The sequence below is a fragment of the Falco rusticolus genome, chromosome 2, assembly GCF_015220075.1.
Source record: "Falco rusticolus isolate bFalRus1 chromosome 2, bFalRus1.pri, whole genome shotgun sequence".
Taxonomy (NCBI): Eukaryota; Metazoa; Chordata; class Aves; order Falconiformes; family Falconidae; genus Falco; species Falco rusticolus.
Genome location: NC_051188.1, coordinates 59,117,326 through 59,136,151, shown reverse-complemented (window position 1 = coordinate 59,136,151; position 18,826 = coordinate 59,117,326). Strand labels below are relative to the sequence as shown.

At 40.1% G+C, this 18,826-nt stretch overlaps 1 protein-coding gene across 3 annotated transcripts in view; it reads right to left on the bottom strand.

Annotated features, from left to right (window-relative positions):
• The window catches only part of TPP2 (tripeptidyl peptidase 2), a 54,654-nt gene extending 36,485 nt beyond the window's left edge, over window positions 1–18,169 (bottom strand). For all 3 annotated transcript variants that reach the window (XR_005102417.1, XM_037376118.1, XM_037376119.1), the window contains exons 1-12: window positions 17,932–18,169; window positions 11,476–11,604; window positions 9,628–9,723; window positions 9,110–9,214; window positions 8,336–8,460; window positions 7,457–7,620; window positions 5,254–5,408; window positions 4,164–4,240; window positions 3,549–3,676; window positions 2,877–2,976; window positions 575–723; window positions 321–436 (exon numbers count right to left, since the gene is read on the bottom strand). Coding sequence is in view for 2 of the 3 variants with exons in the window: in XM_037376118.1 (XP_037232015.1) it covers window positions 321–436; window positions 575–723; window positions 2,877–2,976; window positions 3,549–3,676; window positions 4,164–4,240; window positions 5,254–5,408; window positions 7,457–7,620; window positions 8,336–8,460; window positions 9,110–9,214; window positions 9,628–9,723; window positions 11,476–11,604; window positions 17,932–18,093 (1,506 nt within the window). In the remaining variant the exon portion in view is untranslated. The remainder of the gene's footprint in view (window positions 1–320; window positions 437–574; window positions 724–2,876; window positions 2,977–3,548; window positions 3,677–4,163; window positions 4,241–5,253; window positions 5,409–7,456; window positions 7,621–8,335; window positions 8,461–9,109; window positions 9,215–9,627; window positions 9,724–11,475; window positions 11,605–17,931) is intronic.
• Between the last annotated feature and the right edge of the window lie 657 nt (window positions 18,170–18,826).

The window sequence follows — 18,826 nt, the reverse complement described above, 5'->3', positions numbered from 1 at the left end:
GAACACTGGGGCAGAATTTAAGCATCTAAATCCACATGTGGGTGACAAAACCCCACATCCAACTTTTATGTCCATACCTTTTTGATCAGTTTAAGAATGTGTTAACACATTTATTCTACAGTAACTCCATGCTGAAACTGAAAGAATTATCTCATTCCTCCCGCCCTCCCACTACATTCCCTTCTCCCTCGATTGTAGCTCAGAATCAAGTAGCACGGAGCAAAATGAGTAAGCTCATCTAGAAAGCTGCTCATTTTTTGTGGGTTAGGTTTTCACTGGTAGTTATTCATATTACGTTGGGTTTTTTTGCTAGAAAGTACCTGAATAACACCATGTCCTTGTGCAAATACTTCTATGTTCTCAGCTTTCACAGCAGTATTTTCTAAAGCTCTTCTGACAGAATGAACAGTGTAGTGAATATCATTAGCTTTGAGTCCTGAAATTAAAAATAAGGGTATTATTTGATACAACAAAAAACTGTAAAGTTACAGCAACTTTTTTTCTTTTTTGTTAAGGGGAAAAAGTATCTGATCTCTTAGGTTACGCATCCATATTTAACATTGTAGCACATTACCTGACAACACTAATGCAATGCCTCCACATGCATTGGGAGAAGACATGGATGTGCCATTCATGAGTTGTGTTCCTCGGAGAGTCCAGTTTGGAACAGAAGCAATAGCACCTCCTGGGGCACTGATACTTACTCCAAGGGCTCCATCAGTGCTAGTGTTAAAACAGAATGGTTGGAAAAACAAATATTTTTTTTCTGCACACTGTATCTTGAAATCATCTGTGCACTTAAATAATTTTAGCTTTAGAGAACATTCACAAGTATATTACTTCACTAAATCCATTAACCCATTAAATCCAAGAAAAAGCATACCACTAAATAGCAATTTAAAATGTCACATTAATCATCAGCTATGCCGGTTTTACAGTGGAAGTTTTCTAAACGTTCAGTCCTTCGATACTCTTCACCAGGCTTCAGTTTAGTCAGTGAAATACCTTCTGCGATTTGAATTAGAAAATGCATGCAAACAAACTTATTAAACATTTAAATAAATTAGTATTCTACATAGCCTATTTAACAGCTATTATTTTTAAAGAAAAATAGTACAAGGGAAAGTAAGACTATAAAAGATCCAAAACCCAAATCTCTAATTTTATACATTGCCACTTCACTACCAGGTCAAATTCTGAATTACAGTACAGAACCTAAGACAAGGAGACCTAGGGGAGAAGACAAAAAAAGGAACATCAAGAGGTGGATCAGGATCAGCTGGGGCTAAGCCATCTCTCTTTCTTGCCCAAGCATATTTAAGAATGGAGTGAGCTCCTATGGTGCAGTTAAAGCAGCATCTAGTTTTCACCTGTATGAGCCAGATACAGTCCATCTTCCTTGCTCTGGACAGACAAAAATTGCACCACTTGAATAAGGACAGCACTGTACCTGAAGCTATTAAGTTCTGTGGAGAGGCATGGTATTTTAGGGTATTTATATTCCACATTAACAGCTTCAATATACCTAAAATCTGTCTCAAACCAGAGTATTCAGTATGATACTGTAATGTAATGTTTGTATGTATTTTATGACAGCCCTATAAAACAGGTCTGTATCATGACATTTCTGGCCAAGAAGTGCTCAGAGTACCTGCCTGAAAGCCTCTAATGCGTACTCAGACAGACTGATGCCCTAGCCCAAGCCCGCTCTAGCAAAGTTTTAGGAACTCTCCAGTCACCTGCATGTTGCACCCTATACAAGAGGAATCCTATTTTCACCAGGCTTGTGCCTTTCAGCTGACAGATGTCTATTCCGACTATTTTACAACGCAAAGTGACAAAACACACAAACCGTAGTTTTTTTATATGAAGTCTGTATGTATGCTGATATTAACTACGATTCTTTCTCCCTTTCTCAGCTGAAAGCAGAGACCGTATTTCTCTTTTCCCTGCATGAAACATGACAATTCTGCATAAGGTTCTCTGAACAATATACTTGCCTGTAAATACACAAACACCATGACAGCTAACTTTAAAGACCAATGCTAATAGAGAAGTGTTTGCTATGTAATCAGTGAATAAACCAAAGACCAGGCTGAAGCTACGTTTTTTATTTTTTTCCCTTCATCCAATACTACTGTAGGCAAAACTACAAGAGACAGTATACAGTAACTCCACATTTCGCAAGAATTTCAGTCTAAACACAGGCAAGACCTCGGGAAGAGACACTATTCTTTTTTTCTTCTTTTAGCTACCACATTACTACCCACTGCTTCTGAGACATGACATGAAATAAAACCTGAAGTTTACATTGCCCCCAAATTTTCTTTTCTAGAACTTTGAGATAATTTTCAATAACATAAGGTAGAACAGCATTTTTTTCTGCCTACTCACAGTTCTACTGGACTCAAGCAAAATCCTCGAGTAAATTGTGCCATAATATGAATGTCACTGAAGCCAGAAGCAATACCACTAATAGTAACAGTATTTCTTTCAATTTCTAACACTAACAGAACAGTTAACTTCACCACACTAACTCAATTAAATAAACACTCTGGGAAACAAAATCCTTTGAAAAAATAGAACTCAGAAAACCCACCAAATGTCTGAACAACTTTTCAACAACTTTTATCATCTCTGAATAGGTTTGTGCTTATCAAATACACTTTCCTGAAACGTATGGGTTGTGCCGAGGCAGTTCTCCCTCCCTAGGCATTCTAGAGCCCAATATACAAAAGCCAAGAACAACAGGTTACCTATGCTCTTCCCATGGAAAAGAAACACTTTTATTCTGGTATTAATGACCAGGTTTTTAGATCCTGAATTATATAATCTGAAGCCTGAAGTAATGAATTTGTTCTTGTAGTATAACCTACCTAGGCCCTCTGGATGACCAAGTATATTGATTTGCTGGCAGTTTTTCTCTTAAAGAGTATTCAGCAACCATCATGTCAGGTGATACATAGGCACCAACACCTGTCAAAAACATTCAAGCATTTCAGATGTACAATTAATTTTTATTGAAAGTGAAAATAAAATATTTCTCTTTTTTAAATTCAGTACTAGAAGACTTTTTGCTTCATATTTAAGAATGGAAACACACATTTTTCATCTCATCAAATCCAGACATTTTTACAAATGCAACTTTTACAAGTTACATTCACCAGCAGCAACAGTCTAAGTAAAGTCGTGGGTTCAGACATTTACAATTTAAAAAAATAATCTTGGAATCTTCAAACAGGTCAGACCACAAAGACTTCTTTTGCAAATCTTATACAAAGCCACATCAAATCAAGACCATTCACCACCTACCTGTTTCCTACATGAGTAAGGTCTTGAATTGTAAGAAAGTAACAATCTAACTTTACTCACCTAACTGTACAGCAAGTGCCTCCCTCATAATTAATCTTGCAGCCCAATAGTCCTTGATACTTTTTTAGATTTAGTTCAGCAATCAACCAGGATCTCAAACATGTAATATAACTACAAAACTTGAAAAGACAGAAGCTGAAGACTGTCAAAATTTTTTCTCAAAACAAACTGTTTACCTATTACACTAGATGTAGTTCCACCAGGACATCCTACTGTAGAAAGGCAAGGGCCGTTATTTCCTGCACTTGAAACATAGATTACGTTGTGTTTCCACACTGCTTCATTAATAACTTCACAAATTCTCCTGATGTAAGAGAAAAAAAAAAAAAGTAATTAACAGCATTGCCTTCATCCCACAGGACAAAACTCCCATTTCTAGTAGAACCTCTGTGACCAGCCACAGAACAAAGAATATTACACAGCCTGCTTCCCACACCTTGTAGAGGCAGTTCTAGTAGAAGTTGACCACAAAAAAATACCTTCTGGTTTTAAAAAGGAGCAACAGTTATGTAGCAATAATAAATTTCAAAAAAACCCCACAGATTACGTGGTGTTCCAACTACAAAAAACTTATTATTCTAAAATATTTTTTGTATTATAGATCAACAGTACTTGTATCAGGTTTACTTAAATTCCAAAGATTGTTAAAAATATAATGCAACAGTTTAATATATATGAGTCACTTAGGCCTGGATAACTTCTTACTGACAGTTCATTTATACAGAGCTCAACAAATCTATTTTAGCATCACAGAAATGGAATTACTTTGTATCAATCACAGCAGTACTTACCCAGAATTTGGCCAATGTGTCGCCTCTCCATAGCTGTAGTTGACAAGATCACATTTGTATTTTATTGCTTCTATCATCTGATAAAGTAAAAGTCAAAATACATACTAGTCATAGAATAAGTCACTTAAGGAATGGTTAAAAACATCTGCTTAAACTGATCTGCTACAGATGTAAGAAAAAGGAATAAATTTCTTTTGACTCTACAATAGTAAGTAATTTACTTCAGTCAGTTAAGTGGCATTTTCCCAGTGAACAAACAGAACAAAACCACCCACTTTCTGAAGTCTTACTCTTGCCATGTTCCAAGCTATATATTAAGACACTATCCTAAAAAAACCCCTGCAGACATCACTAGTCTTGTCCAAAGTGTGTGTCCTCTAGAACATAAAAAATTCTCCATTCCTGTGCAGTTCGGTTAAATTCCCAAAAGTCAAAAATGTTATTGTACATCTTCATGTTACTATAGCAAGATATTGTATTTTTGGCCCATTTAATCTTCTACTTTCAGTTCCTTTTCTTGCGTAAAAATTTTCCCTGTCAACTCACTGTATAGAAAAGGTCTTGGACCTGTCATTATTAAAAAGGAATGACATTTTTCCCTCACTCTTAAGAAACAGACTTAAAACAAATGCAGCCACATGGGTAGATACTAGTATCTATTCTAGATTTATTTAAGTATACAAGTATTCTATAGTTATTTAAGTAACTATAAAAGAAATACACTCACAGCACAGAGTGAGGAACTGTAAATAAGCAAACAAGTAACTTTACCCATGCATCAAGCTCGCCAGACACACTGCAAATCTGTCAGTCTGAAAAACCTAAGTACTCTATGCAACAGAAGTCTTGTTTTCTATTAAAACATTAGTCTTAAGATATATTCTAGTTGGTTTTGCAGGGTTTTTTGGTTGGTTATTTTTGTCTGTTTAGGATTTGGGGGTGGGGTGAGGTTTTGTGTTTGGTTGTTGAAATATTTTTGTTGGAAATACTGTAGAATCATGCACACAGCCTATAAAGCAAGTAGAACAGAGAATGTTCTACAATTCAGTCACACTGCTGAATTTAATCATTTATTCAGTAAAATACTCACAGCTCTTATTAGACCAGTGCCAGTTTCCATTGTACCTAGTCTTGTATCACCAATCTTGATTGCAAGAATCTGAGCTCCAGGAGCCACACCATTTCTTTCTGGTTCTTCTGGAAAGTACCCAGCTGCAATACTAGCTACGTGTGTTCCATGTGCTCCTGAGCAAATGAAAAGTTGTATCACTGTATTTATATGTATCAATTTATACAAATGTAATGTACTACAGCTCAACTTTCACATATTGAGCTGTAAGTTTATAAATCCACTCAGTGGCCAGTCACAAACGGTGTTCCCCAGGGCTCACTCCTGTTTAATACTTTCTCAGTGACCTGGGCAAGGGGATCAAGTGCACCCTTGCTAAGTTTGCAGACACCAAGTTGTCGGGGGGAGTGTCGACCTGCTTGAGGGCAGGAAGACACTGCAGCAGGATCTGGACAGGCTGGATCAACAGGCTGAGGCCGACTGTGAGGTTCAACAAGGCTCAGCGCCAGGTCCTGCACTTGGGTCACACCAACCCCACGCAGCGCTACAGGCTTGGGGAAGAGCGGCTGGAAAGCTGCCTGGTGGGAAAGGGCCTGGGGGTGCTGGCTGATGGCTACCTGAACATGAGCCAGCAGTGTGCCCAGGTGGCCAACAGCATCCTGGCTTGTGTCAGAAACAGTGTGGCCAGCAGGACCAGGGCAGTGATTGTCCCCCTGCACTCAGCACTGGTGGGGCTGCACCTCAAATCCTTGTTCAGTTTTGGGCCTCTCAGTGCAGGAGGGACACTGAGGCGCTGGAGCATGTCCAGAGAAGGGCAATGGAGCTGGTGAAGGGTCTGGAGCACAAGTCTTGTGAGGAGCTGCTGAGGGAGCTGGTGGTGTTTAGCCTGGAGAGAAGGCGGCTGAGGGGGGACCTTATCGCTCTCTGCAACTACCTGAAAGGGGCTGTAGGCAGGTGTACTCTTCTCCCAAGTAACAAACGACATGACAAGAGGAAACTGCCTCAAGTTGCACCAGAGGAGATTTAGATTGGATATTAGGAAAAACGTCTTCACCAAAAGGGTTGTCAAGCATTGGGACAGGCTGCCCAGGGAGGTGGCTGCGTCACCATCCCTGGAGGTATCTAAAAGATGCATAGATGTGACACTTAGGGACATGGTTTAGTGGTGGACTTGGTAGCATCAGGTTAATGGTTGGACTCTATCTTAACGGTCTTTTCCAACCTGTGAGTCTATAAAATGAGCCCAGCGTTCAAATAATTTCATTTAATAAATGTCATATTATACTAATAAAAAAAAATAAAGCCATAAGCAGCAATCTGCAAAATAAAAGTTTTTTGATGGGAGAAAGGAGGCAGCTGACAGAAAAAGGCAGTATTAAGTAACTTTTTTAGTGCAATTAAGTCAAAAGGCTTAACATTTCTTACTCAAAGTTATGAAAATTGTGTCCGAGATGACTCAGTGCAGATTAAGAAAAAAAGTTAGAAATAAACCCACACAAGTAGTACACAAAAGAATCTCTCAAAAAAATTACCAGCAATTTAGAAACCAGAACTGCTTCTACAGTTCTGCTGAGATGGGATAATTTCATGAGAAATTGAGAGCATTTTTCAAATCAAATACATCCATACCACCTTAACCACTGAGGATGCTTCCAAAACAAAACATGACTATATGAAGAATACACAAATATGGGTTCGGAACGGTTGAAGCTACAGATATACTGACACCTGCCATCACAAAAAGAGTTTATCCAAACTGAAATATAGATCAACACCTCTTTTGCTCATGGATGTCTCATTTAAGATTCTTAAATTGTTAAATTGCACAAGCACAAAGGACAGTAGCTTAAAAAAAAAAATTTAAAAAAAAATCACCACCCTATATTTACGAAACAAAACAAAAAAGGTACATTGAAAGAAGGTGATCTCTAGTTTAGGCTTTAAGATGCAGGAACATCTTAAAGCAGTACCTAAGCTTACACGTTCTATGTGTACAATTATATATGAACACAAGTTGACCCATTTCAGCCAAAATACAAGCAAGTTTGGTAACGTGCTGTCATTATAGGTTTAGTTCAGGAAATGATAGCCATAGTAATGAACGCTGTATTCAGACAGCTGCTTTGAGCTACCCGGAGTATCAGAATCAGGAACCCAACATAAATTGCTGCTTTCCACAATACTTGCTCAGCAGCAAAATTTTCTTAGGATTACTTTCATTTACCTCCACTTGTCACAATAGAAAGAAGGTTTCCATCATCATATATATTCACAGAATAATTCAGCATCTCAGATGTTCCAAAAGATCCATATTCCTGTGCCTCTTTATAGGTTCTCAGCACCGTACAGCTAGTTAAGTCACCACTCTCACTTGTATCTATGCAGGCTCTGTTGACAAAGAAAAACGCAATTTTCCAGCTGCTGTAAACTTTTAGTTATCTCCCCCTGTCCCCAGTAAAAAGCACCACAATGACCTCAAGAAGTCTGGTGCTGTGTTTATGGTATGTTACCTTTAAGTCACTATTTTTAAAGCTAGTTGTTTACACTTCGATTCAGAAACTACAAAGAACTCTAAATAAACTCATTTCAAATGTTCCTAAATTCAAATAAACCTGTCTTTGAAAAACATGCATACAGAAGTTCAGGCAATTTCTTCAAGGAAGAAATTTTACTAAAGCTAGCTGTTCAGTGCTGGTACACAAACTTCTTACATAACAGTCTTATCCAACTGTTTTGTATGGTGCGCATCATCATTCAAGAAAAGTGCCATGTTACATCCTGAAGTTTATCCAAAGGCTTGTTTTTGCTTTGTTTTTTTTTCCCCATGACCATCACCAATGGATACTCAAAGCAATTTTACTCTGACTCAGGAAAACCCTGTAAGCTTACACTTTATATCACGCTGTTTTAAACTTCATTCTATCCCATCTCATTTGGGACTTGAACTTTGTCATGAAATTCAAGTGATACAGCAGGATTATTTTAAAGCAAAAAATATTTAAGACCTCTATAACGAGGGTAGATGTAAAAGTTAACACAGTCTTCAATGCAAGCTGTTGTTTTATGTGGAGAACAAGACAATTTTGACAAGTTAGGCATTTACCTCCAGGTGTCACCATCATTCCATACTAAACAATCATATACAGGGCCAGGATCACTATATTTTTTCTCAAAAGAATTCAACAATTCCACTTGATTTTGAAGTTCTTCCTTTATTAGCTTATTTACCTAATAAGGCAACAAAAATACAGTTAAAGTATTTCTAAAATTATTACAAGTTAGGTAATCCTATATTCCTTTCTGATGCTATACATTTGTTCCATTACTTCATCAAGAATTTAAGACTACCCTAGGAGTCTCAGACATCTGGACGTTCAAAGGTCTTCAACGGCACACTATTTATTTTGGTCTACTATGAATAACTATTTCCAATGTCTATAATTGGTAATACTTAAAGCCTTCATGTTGTTTTGGGTTTTTTTAACATATCGTTAAGTGATTCAGAAGTGACCTGAGCTATTTCTGGTATTTCATTGTAGTACCTAGTTTACAAAAGAAAGGATATATTTAGAAGATTACAGTTTTGACAACAGCAAGGATGACAGCCTCAAAAGGAGCATGATTTATTAAAAATAAAACTTACTAAAAATATGCTACAAAGTAATACCCTTTTCATATTTGACAACAATTTTAGAAAGCTAACACACTAAGCAAATCAACCAACCACCCATCTACAGACTTTTACAATTAATCAGAGGATACACTGGTAAGTTATCTACCAAAACAATCACAAGTATCTTTCCTTCACTCATCTAATAAAATATTTTATTCCTCTCAACCAGTAACGGATTATTGCAAAGTTTAGACGTATACAAACCTGGGAGGGAGAGCTATGAGCAGCATTGAATTCTTCTTGTTTCCTACAGGCCTCTGCTAGAGCCAGTCTGTGAACAGGATCCCAGAGCTTCTCCTTGCGTTCCTTCTGTAAAATAAAACCATGTTCCTCAATACATTGAAAAATATGTATACAAAGTATGAAGACTACAAAAACAATTTGAAAATTCCGATTTGAGAGACAATGGCTAAAAAAGTTCAGTACAATACTATAAATAAACTTCAATTGCCACTCAGGAAAAAGGAAGGGGTATCAATAACTTCTAGACTTTTTGCCTCAATGGACCACTGTGAGGAGGGCCACCTCCTGTTTTTCTGAAAAAAAATCACAGAAGAAATGGATCATGTCAACACTAAACAAAAAATCAGTAAGAGAATAACCCTCAACTAGCTAGCAGCCTACATGTGTTAGCAAATCACACAGTACAGTTTCCTTGAAAAACTTAAGAATCAGAACACTAAAATATGATTATACACCAGAAGCAAAATGTAATTTCTTACCTGAATCCTTTCCTTAAGAGCTTTAGGATAAATATCATAGCCATTTTTTATGCCAATGTGATATCTGCCTGAAGGATTTACCCAGTTTGCAGGAATCTGCAGAAAAGTGTATTCAGAAATAGGTGAACTAATGGTGTAAAAAAAAAAACCAAAAACCCAAACAACAACATCCACAAATAAGTCAACACTGTGGAAGAGAACTTAGCAGAACAGACTTGCAAATATCGCCAATTTCTTGTCTTCATGAAGTAACTACTGCACTAAGTTTCAACAACATGACATGGCGATTTCAATCGAGCTCCAAAGGAATCAGTACCAATTAATGTGACACTGCCATTGAACACCTTAAAGTATCAGTTGCCCTTTTTGTAACATACAGCCCCAGCAGTGCCTTTATCAGGTAGAGGTCTGAAGAAATAATAGTACTATAAATGAAAAGAAGCACCCTAGTATGAAGCGGTATTATGGTTAGAGGTCATGACAAACATCTAAATGCCCAATTTCCTATCTTGCTGCAGCTTAGACTCTCAATACATCAGATACACCATTCCTAGTAACAACAGCAAAAAGAGCAACAGATTCACCCTTACAATCATATTCTGTGCAAAATTCGCAAGAAAGCAAATAGCATGGAGAGATTCAAAGATTTGATACCCCCATATCACCTCATCAATCTAACCAGCCAGTCAAGAACATGTCAGTAACATCAGCTGTTCTACATAGCTGAGACCTCTACCAGATCTCATTGTATTCCTTCTGAGAACTCTACACCATTTCTGTTCTATTTATAGTGAGAATGCAGCGAGCCTACAAGTAATTCCTCACAGACTTTTCATTCTCTAGAACTATTTAGCGTGAGCTTAAAATTCCTTTTGTAGTTCAGCCAAATGTAGAAAATACTAGAACTTTTAAAGACAGAACCATGTCTGATATTTTTAGAACGTGTTGGCCTGTTTTCCTCAGCCAACTTCCAAAACCTTATCAGATACCGATTTGAACAAAGAATAATTAAATGACTACAAAGCCCCCAATAAAACTCTATACACACTCCCATTCAACTATAGAGAATATTCAACATAAAGATACATGAAAGAAATGTCAAGCAAACCATATGAAGATGAGCAAATGCAGTATTAGTTTTGGATAGTATCTGATGTGCTGGTTTTGGCTGGGATGAAGTTTATTTTCTTCATACTAGCTAGTATGGGGCTGTTTTGGATTCTTGATGAAAACAGTTTGTTAAGGCATAGACATTTTGGCTATTGCTGTGCACAGCGTCAAGGCCTTTTCTTCTTCTCACCCCACCCCACCAGGGAGCAGGCTGGGGGTACACAAGAAGCTAGGAGGGGACACAGCCAGGACAGCTGACCCAAACTCACCAAAGGGATATCCCATACCGTATGACCTCATGCTCAGCATATAAAGCTGGGGGAAGGAGGCATGTTTGGAGGCATGCTGTTTGTCTTTCCAAGTAGCCGTCCCACATGATGGAGCCTTGCTTTCTCAGATACGGCTGGACACCTACCTGCCCAATTGGAAGCAGTAAATGTATTCTTTAGTTTGCTTTGCTTGTGTATGCAGCTTTTGTTTTACCTATTATTACCCGTCTTTACCTCAACCCACAAGTTTTCTTACTTTTATTCTTCCAATTCGCTTTCCCGCACCCTGCTGGGGTGGGGGGTGGGGGGAGCGAGCGAGTGGCTGTGTGGTGCTTAGCTGCCAGCTGAGGTCAAACCACAACATCTGGTTAAAAGGAAGTTGTGCAGAAACCAGAACAGGTGCTAAATCTGTTGTTAAATAAGAAAGAAAAAGATGCCCAGTGGTGTCTCTATACCACCAAATACTCACCTTTAAAGTTCTTCCAGAAAGACCAGTAATCTCCCCATCTTTAGGTTCTACAATGGTAGATGTAGTTACATCACCACTGCCTGTTGTATCAATTATATCAATTATCTTCGGTTTCCCATCAGTTGTTATCTGAAAATATGAACAGAGAAAACCTGAAAATGTAGTTGATTACCCTTCAGGTACCTACCTGGTATTTCCAGGTTTATTAATAAAAATACCAACTAACTTTCTTAAGCACCCAACCTTTAACTGAAGGACATAAAACCAACTTGAAACTAAATTTTCAGTGAACTAAGAGCAATGTGTGCATCCTTCTGGTTACATAAATTCAGGAACCTATTTGTAAAAAGGGTTTGGAAGAGAAACACGTTACAACATTGTATTAATAAAGCCCAGGCACCTCAATATAAATCCAAGACTACATTTGCAAAACTATTTACAAAAACTATTTGTGTTCAAATTATTTGCTGCACTGCTTCTACACCACCAAACTTTACAGTAATGACTGCACAACTAACAAAGTAAAAGGTACTGAATGAAGTACATGCACTCACAAGTTTAAGTCCTAACTGAGCTTAAACTAAAAAGGAACACAAATCACCATGATCTTATTTTTCCTGTTTCAAGGATACTGATTCATGTTTTAAACAATCTGAAGTGTTAGCAGCTATGGCTATATGCACCTAATACTGTACAAGGAGTATTTCCACTAGGGTGAGGAGAAAGAGAGCTGCCTAGCTAAGAAGAGTTTATGAGCATAAATTTAAAGCCTCCTCAAATTAAATGAAAACTAGCCCTGATAGATTTTACATTAGCTGCAGGGAACCAAATAACATCAAAAAAGAAACCACTAACCTACCTGAAGTTATTTTCACCTAGAGGAACCTTCTACACATTTACCAAGAGGAAGATTAGTATTTTTAAACTTTATTTAACATTACACAAAAATACTCAATGTTATCTTCTTGTAATGACATGCTTCATCTAGTAGGTATTGTATGAGTTTATTCATCAAATAAACTACGCTCCATATAAAGCAGCATTTGCTGGAAGAGCAAAATGAATCCAGAGGGATGAAACACTTCTTGTGAGGACAGACAGAGAGAGTTGGGGTTGTTCAGCCTGGAGAAGAGAAGGTTCTGGGGAGACCTTATTGCAGCCTTTCAATACTTAAAGGGGGCTTACAAGTAAGATGGAGAGAGACTTTTTAATAGGGCCTGTAGTAACAGGACAAGGGGTAGTGGTTTTAAAGAAAAAGAGGGTAGATTTAGACTAGATATAAGGAAGAAGTTTTTATGATGAGGGTGGTAAGACACTGGAACAGGTTGCCCAGAGAGGTGGTAGATGCCCCATCCCTGGAAACATCCATTCAGGTTGGATGGTGCTCTGAGCAACCTGATTTAGTTCAAGATGTCCCTGCTCATTGCAGTGGAGGTGAACTAGATGACCTTTAAAAGATCCCTTCCAACCCCATCTATTCTATGACTATGAATCGGCCGTATGCACCTATTTTCACAGTTCTACGTTAAAGATTGCGTTGAAAAAAGAAATCAATAATTTCCTCAACACCTCCTACACACTACAATGAAAGTGAAGAAGCTTCTTGTTCAGAAAAGCAGCAACATTTGCTGCTTTCTACCATTTAAATATTTGGTATTGTTATCATTATCCTCCACCAATAATTCTGATGCTAAACATAATGTATATGGCAGGTAGTTTTGCTGAAATCATGCTCAGGAATTGCGACTTCTGCTCCTGGAAGTTAACATGATCAAGCTGTTTCATAAAAGTCACTCTGTTGCTGCCATAAAGACAAGGGTCAAGCTTTTATCATGCCTCCACAAATAAATACTCCCAAGGTGTCAAATGCTCATGGTTTTGTTTTTTTTTTTTTTTAAAAAAAAAGGCCACAACAAAAAAACACAACCCCCAAAAAACTCCCTGAAACACACAAAAAAACCATCTCTACAAATCCAAACAGAAAAATAACTAGCAACCTTGCTCCACAAATAAAGGCAGGTTAAAACAGCTAAAAAAAAAACCAAACAAAAAAACCACCAACCCCCAAAATCCCAAACTAACAGCAACCACAGAAAAGGATGTTTATTTAATTTCCAAGAAGGTGATAAACACTTCTTTTAAAGAGGCTTGCTAAGGAAGAATTTCCATTACAGAAGCCAACATTCTTTCCACTCTTTCTCTGTTCACAGAAATTCATGTTTAGTTAGGAAAACTGTTAGTTAACCTAGTAAAACATCTACTGAATAGTTACACACACAGCAGTGAAAATTTACTTGGAAAACACAGTATGTAGGCACTCAAACCATGTAATTTTCTAGCATTTGTAATTAATGCCTTCATATGCCAGTCTCCTCTCACAGAGAAGTCAAGACCTGCTCCAATAATAAAGCAACTGCAAGCCAAACCTGAGATTATCAGAACTGGCCATTTTTCGGTATGCCTTTAATCAGAGTGACTTATTCGGCGATCAAAGCACAAGAAAACATGAATGAAAATGTAATCCAAGATGACTTGTTTGAAGTAGACAAGTTATACTGCAACAGGTGGCCAGAACACAGATTTATGCTGCAGCAAGCTTGGGTAGTTTTGAAAGTTGTTTCCTAGCCAGGAAGGCAACCCACAAGTCCTACACTATATGGCTCTTTGCCTCTTAGCTGAATTGCGGGTCCACACATGCATGTGAGTTTATACAACTGGAATCAACAAACCTGAGTCTTTCAGTCAGACACAAGAAACTCAGAGTTTCAGGTGCAAAGGCCCAAGGTTCAGTTCCTAATGGCAATGACCTAAACAGGGTCATGGTCATTTAGTGCAAGTAACTGATATGGCTGCTTCTGCTGACATGAACCACTGTTTGGCATACTGCCTACCAGTAGTAATGCTACAGTGAAACCCAAAGAGTTAGCTGGGTTTTCCTTTTCAAGTCTTGTCATTCTGAGGGGGGGGGGGGGAATAAAAATAGAAAAATTTTAAAAATCAAATGAAGTTGATCAGTTCTCTTGTGAACAGAAAAATCCTGAAGTAATAAATTCATTACAGAGAGAAGACACTTCTAGTACTCTTCACATTAAAATTCAAAATATGAAAACTTTTATACACTATAAAATATTTTTAATCGTATTTATAACAAAATCCCCAATTCCACCTTTAATATGATGGTTTACCTACAGCCATTTGCAGAAATAACACAAAATTATTTTGTTGCTTATACATTTTAGTATGAAGTTTGAAAAACATACTTTCAAATTAGCTCTGACTTTGTAAAACATAAATTAGTAAATTAAGCACATTAAAAATAATCTATCTGCATAATCCTTGCAGGTGATCAGTATAACAGAAGTAGAGGAGCACCTGTATCTGTGACAATCCCAAAGGAAAAGCCAGATGCATTTGAGCATTTTTTTGCCAAGCCATATGACGGTACTGATCCCAACCAACAGCTATTGCAGCAATAAGAGATGAACAAGCACTTTGGTCACAGGACAGCTGATCATCATCACAAATAATTTTAAAGCAATTTTTTTTTTAACTCAGTGCTGAAAAGCAAGTCAAACCACACTAGCTGCTACTGCTAAAAGGTTCTCATAAAAGTACAAGCTAATTTTAGTAAACAGTAAATCCAACAGGCACTTCACAAAATAAGCAAAAGCGCAGGAAGCAAGAAGAGCAGAGTTACCTATCGTAAAATATAAGAAGTGACAACAGCAACAGGAAAAGGACAGGGTGGGGTTGAACAAAGACTGTATGTACACAACCGCAACACTCCATTAAACATACCTTATCTCCTCACCTAAAATTTCATCAGTTGCTGTGCCTTAATAAGGCATTACAAACCATGACTTGGCAGATAGGAAATAGATTCTACCAAGAAGGCTGAGAAGGGAAATAACTAGCACAAAAAAAGTAGACAAGCTGAACTTTACAGCTGGCATGAACAGGTGGAATGTAAAGCTAAGGGAAGGTGAGGTGAAAAGAGTTCCCTAGAGGGCACTGGCTACAAAATACAAAAGATTCAGAAAGAAAAGGAAAGTACGTACAAGCTGGATTAACAGTTTATGTGGCAAAGCAAGCCAACCAATAGAAAAATTAAATTGATGTAAGAAGGTCTGTTAAGTCTCCCCTATAGCAGCAACTGTCAATGGAAGAATATAAACATACCAGTACTTAAGTCTGTCCCCAAATCTTTTTTGTTCCTCACTAAGTGATCATGTGCTATTCATTTATGGTGTCAGTGTTTACAAACGAAAGCATAACACCAACAAACAAAGGAACCCTACCCAGGAATGAGACACTAGGCAGCAAAACATGAACTGTTTTGTCTTCACCAAGAAGCCTACTATATTCAAAACAGGGTAACTCATTTTGGCTTGTAGTCATTAATGACAAAGTTGAACTCAAAGTTGTAATACCTACCGGCCTTGCCACATATGCCTTCTCTTCCCTCTAAGCAACTGACTCAGTTCTCATAGATCTAAGTCCATGTCAGGCCAAGAACTGACAATAAGACTGACCATAAGAAAAAGCAGCAACAGAGAAGACAGGGGCATAAAAAAAAAAATAAAATTGTCCCAAGGTTAGAAACTACTTGCCACAGTACAGCTATGCTGTCTCGCTGTCTGTGCTTAGGACACTACCTTATTCCATGGAGGCAAAATGTAAACTGCCCAATATTCCACAGATAGAGGAGTAATTTCAAATTCCCTGTACCCTGTCCAAAAAGCCTCCCCATTCTGTAGGTCAGCAAGTAGTCAAAGTCAGGTAAGTGGGCAGTGTGGAAAGAGCACACAGGTTCTTCACACGCTTCTCTTAACACTCCTACAAATTCACTCTCACCCGTTGCAAGATTAAATCCACATGCACATCCCCCCCACTAAGAGTTCTCTAAAATCTTTTACTTCGCTGCCTGAAATGTCATCCTCCACATAAAGAAAATAGGTGAAGAAAACTGGTATGGTCAACAATGAGGTCATGAGGGTTCATACATACACCTTATGAGCTTTGGGTTACCTATCTCAGAACAAAGCTTCCCTCTACTGCCCATAAACTTTTGTTGTTGGTTTTTTTGTTCACCACTTCTCATCTGTAACCTCTAGAGACTTAGGTTTTTTGCTTTTCTGTGTGAAACTTCAGAACTATGCACAACCCATTTATATTCACATCTTTCTAATTGTCTTTTACTACTTGCTGGTCTGCACACGGTATTATCTTGTTTGCTTTCTAGCTAGCTTTCTTTAAGCTTCCCAATTACTATTTCACTTACACACAACTTTTTGCCAATAGCACTACTTTCAGTTTAAATCAATTGAAGTTACAGCTGTCAAGTCCCTCCTTCCACCCAACTTGTTCTCTTCTCTCATCCTTTGCCTTACCTGAACCACGTACGGAGTCATTTCAGAACACTGAACTAAAAATCCACAGGGTTAGTTAGGTCCCTGTCCTAGGTCACTTTAATATCTGCACCTGTGCCAAAGGGCAGAAACCAACACAGGCCCTGCTCAGTTAAAATAAAAAAAAAAAAAAAGATGCAGTATCCGAGCAAGTTACATACAATTCTCTGATCATTTCTCAAAGCTTCCTCTGCCACATCAAGAAATTGGAAGCTGCAGTGACACAGAAGGCCACATACAAAACTGAACAATAAAGATATGTTAAGAGACAAGAGTTAAGAAGAAATAAGGAAGTGCTGAGAAGCGCCAAAGTTAAAGTCACATACACAGGAATTTACTAAACTGAGATCAAGGCCATGAAGGCAATCACTGTGCAGTCTGAGCTACAAAGCTGGCAGATCCAAAACCAGCTGGCAGAATCAAGTTTGATACAGATTGTTATTGCGATACAACGCGTGAAAAATACACTGAGGAAGAGGTATGCAAATTTTGCCAGAAATACACTTCTCATGTAAAAGATCTATGCAGCTGTTTGTAGCCTCAAACTACCTACTGTTGAAGTAACGCTAAGGTTCAACAAAAATACAAAGTATACTTTTATAACGCGTTCTACGTGAAAGAAGGTAACCAAGGAGACTTAAGTACCATACAACGCCTGCGAATGGCTTAAAAGGAGGATCCTTACGGAGACACCCGAAGGGACCGGTGCGGAGACCCTGCCTACAGGGTTCCCCCGCCCTCCCGCACCAGAGCCCACGCGAACGCACACTTAGCGGCGACCGTAAGCAAACAGACCCGCAGCGAGCCCCCGGGACAGCCCTTCAGGGGCCTCCCCCGCCCTCGACGACGCCTGGGGCCGCCCGGGGGCCATGGCCGCTCCCGCACTAACGCCCCATCCCCGCTCCCATAACCGCTCCCCGCCCCCCCGGCAGCGCGGCCGCCACCACGCCACGGGGCAGCCCGGCAGGGCCCGGGCGCCCCCCCACCGCTCCCCGCCGCCGTGACTCAGGGCCGCCGCCGGGAGCGGCTCCTCCCCGCTGCCCGTTACCTGCATGCCCGGCGCCCCTGGGTCCACGCCGGTGTCCAGCACAGCTAGCAGAACCCCCCGCCCATCGAAATCGGGGAAGCGGGCGAGGAAGGCGGCAGCACCCGTCTCCTTCTTGGGCAGGAGACCGTGGAAAGGGAACGGCTCCTCCATGGCGGCCGCCATAGCGGGAAGGGAGACGGGTCCGCGCGACGCCAGAGCGCAGCCGGCGGCAGCACGGGAGAGGCCGAGGCGCGGCGCATGCGCGGTGCCGCCGCACCAATCCGCGGGGAGGCGCACCCTCTCGCGGCCAGAAGCGCGAGAGCGCCGGGACTAAACCGACCAATGGAGCCGCGCGGTGGCGGCAGCTAATCAGAGGAGCGATGTGCTCCACGTGCCAGACCCCGGGGCGGGCTGCGGGCCCGAGGGGGTGCGGCGGGCGCAGGGCGTGTGGCGCGGGGCGGGGAGCGCGGGGCCGCGTACGGCAGCGGCGGGAGGGGGGCCAGTAGCCCCCTCCCAGGGTTGCCGGCCTGGGGTGGCGGGCGCCTTCGAGCCCCGCTGCCCGGCGGACCTTACGGCCGTGGCCTCCTCGGGGGGGCCGGTCCCGCCTCAGGGCCGCTGCCCGGCAGCGGCCTGTAGCGGTGGCAGGTGGCCTCCCTCCCTCTCAGGCCCGCTGAGGGAACGTGCCTGTGCAGCAGCGCCGGGGTGCGCAAAAACCTCGAGTCGGAATCTGAACCGATGAGCGAACATCTAATTACTGTTTATTTATGAAATATATTTTTTTGCTGTTTCATTTTCCGGGATAAAAACATCTTACCTGATGGCAGTTCCTGCAGGAGCGCTGTATCCCCATTGCTGTGGGTTGACACGGCTTTTGTAACGTTGCGTGGCAGTTTGATGCTTGTGCAACTGTTTAGCA